At 61.0% G+C, this 2,081-nt stretch overlaps 1 protein-coding gene across 5 annotated transcripts in view; it reads right to left on the reverse strand.

Annotated features, from left to right (window-relative positions):
* Positions 1-900, reverse strand: part of SLC26A6 (solute carrier family 26 member 6) — a 9,876-nt gene extending 8,976 nt beyond the window's left edge. Inside the window, exons 1-2 of one of the 5 annotated variants that reach the window (XM_081817151.1) lie at positions 797-884; positions 490-636 (exon numbers count right to left, since the gene is read on the reverse strand). In XM_081817151.1, the coding sequence (XP_081673277.1) occupies positions 490-636; positions 797-819 (170 nt within the window). In that variant the 5' untranslated portion in view covers positions 820-884. Of the gene's footprint in view, positions 1-12; positions 741-796 lie in introns of those variants that run through there. The other 4 variants (XM_081817159.1, XM_081817169.1, XM_081817167.1 and 1 more) reach the window with 4 other exon arrangements.
* Positions 901-2,081: the final 1,181 nt, after the last annotated feature.

Here is a 2,081-nt window from a genome sequence, read left to right on the forward strand (position 1 = left end):
GAAAGCTCTCACCTGGAAATAGATCTCAGCGCAGGAGTCTTCCCTGAGGGGAAACTCTCCCCTGCTGGGAAAGTTTTCAGGAAAGTTCTGATCTGTGGGCTCTGACCTAGGGGTAGGATCTCCCCCGAGGGGTAGGAACTCGCCTGGGAAGAACCTCTAACCTGGATGAACTGGTCAGAGAAGGGAGTGGAGTAGGTGCAAGGCAAATAGATCCTCAGAGATTCTTGACACCGCGGTGTCACAGAGATCTTTGAGCCCCCTTGCCCCTCCTCCGTGAGTCGCTCAGGTCTTCTTAAAGGGCTCCCCCACTCCCCAGGACACGTGCTTGGAGGGCGGGGCCTAGATCCTTGGCCCCTTCCCCGGGGAGGGCACCTCGGTCCTTCCAGCCGGACCCCTCATTCCCGGTCAGTGGTACAGCTGCGTGGGCTCAGGCCACCGCTATGGACTCCTTGCGGCGACCTCCCGGCCCCAACGCGCCCAGCGGCTCACCTCCTGGGCCGGGGCTCCTCCACACTCAGCCGCCTCCCGCGGCCCAAGGCTAGCCCGCGGGCAGCGCTCGAGTGGCTTCCCGCACAGCCCTCAGGGGCGGGGGTAGCGCGGGCTCCCGCCCCATCCCTCGCTTCAGGGGGCAACCGCCTGCAGAAAATCGGCAAAGCTGCAAACCAAGGCGTCGCAGGGGGAGGATGCCTGCTCCGGACTGCCCCTTCCGAGCTAACCCAAGCCGGCGCCTGCACCGGGGCTACGCGGCAGCTCGCGGACACGGACGCGGAGAACCGGAACCGTGCCCTGCACTCACCCCGAAGCTTCAAACAGCCCCATGGCCAGTAGGCTGCCTGCCAGGTGGCGGCGGCGGCGCCTAGAGCTCCTGCGCGCAGCCGGGGACCTACGCGGGGCTCCAAGGGGCCAATCCCCGGACAGGACGGGGCAGGCTTGGGCCAATCAGCGTGCTCGGGCGGGGCCTAAGGGACACTCTTCAGGAGGGGCGAGCCCCCGGGAGGAAGATTTAACCCTTTCCTCCCCTGCGGCCTGGAACTTCACAACTGGGACTAAGGATCCCCGCTCGGCTACGGCCGTGGCCGGGGTACCTGGGTACGACAGGGCGGATACCAAGTCCTGGCTTCTCTCGGAGGGTCCCCGCGGGATGGGGAGGGAAACCCCCCAAATGGGCTGCCTGGGGGCGCTGCTGGTAACCAGAGCCTTAGCTCTCCTTGGGGTATCCGGTCTAGGGGCCTCTTTTGCCTCCCACTAAGGGCGGCGCCTTCAGGCTTTCCCCTTAAGACCAGTGTTTGGGGCGCCTGGGTGGCTCAGTTGGTTAAGCGACTGCCTTCGGCTCAGGTCATGATCCTGGAGTCCCGGAATCGAGTCCCGCATCGGGCTCCCTGCTCGGCAGGGAGTCTGCTTCTCCCTCTGACCCTCCTCCCTCTCATGCTCTCTGTCTCTCATTCTCTCTGTCTCAAATAAATAAATAAAATCTTAAAAAAAAAAAAAAAAAAAAGACCAGTGTCTGATACCGAAGGTGCTCAAGGCCTCCCTTCAACTCTGGACATCCAGACCTGAAATGAAGCTGCGAGGTTTCCCTCCCCTACAGGGCACAGCCTGGCATCTCGCCCCGAAGACTTCTGCCTGAACGGGGAAGGAACACGATGTCCTGGCCAGCTGCAAGTCCGAGAGGCTAGTGGGGGTCAGTGCTGTTAATGGGCTGAGGGGTTGGCAAGGGCAGTTCCTAAGGTTGATTGGAGCCCTGGCCAGGGCAAATGCCAGGTTAGAGTTGCAGGCCCTGAAGACCAAGTCATCATGCTGACACCTTGAGGAGAGAAGGGATTTCCCTGGCGCCTTACTCCCAGGACCTGTGCTCATACTTCAGGCCCCCCATCACAAAGCACCAGGCCAGAACTCAGGGTGAAAGAGATGGGAACTTGGTCCAAATGTCAGACAAAATGGGCTAAAAATAGCTGACTATTGAGGGGGGAGGGTCAGTGCTCAGATTTCTCCCAAAGGTCAGCCTGGTCTGAATCATAACCACCCTCCTACGCTACCCACCCCACTCCCACTCCCAAACAGAAAGACGCAATAACCATTTT

Source organism: Leptonychotes weddellii, chromosome 1 (genome assembly GCF_054177405.1).
Source record: "Leptonychotes weddellii isolate Sample4059 chromosome 1, ASM5417740v2, whole genome shotgun sequence".
NCBI lineage: Eukaryota > Metazoa > Chordata > Mammalia > Carnivora > Phocidae > Leptonychotes > Leptonychotes weddellii.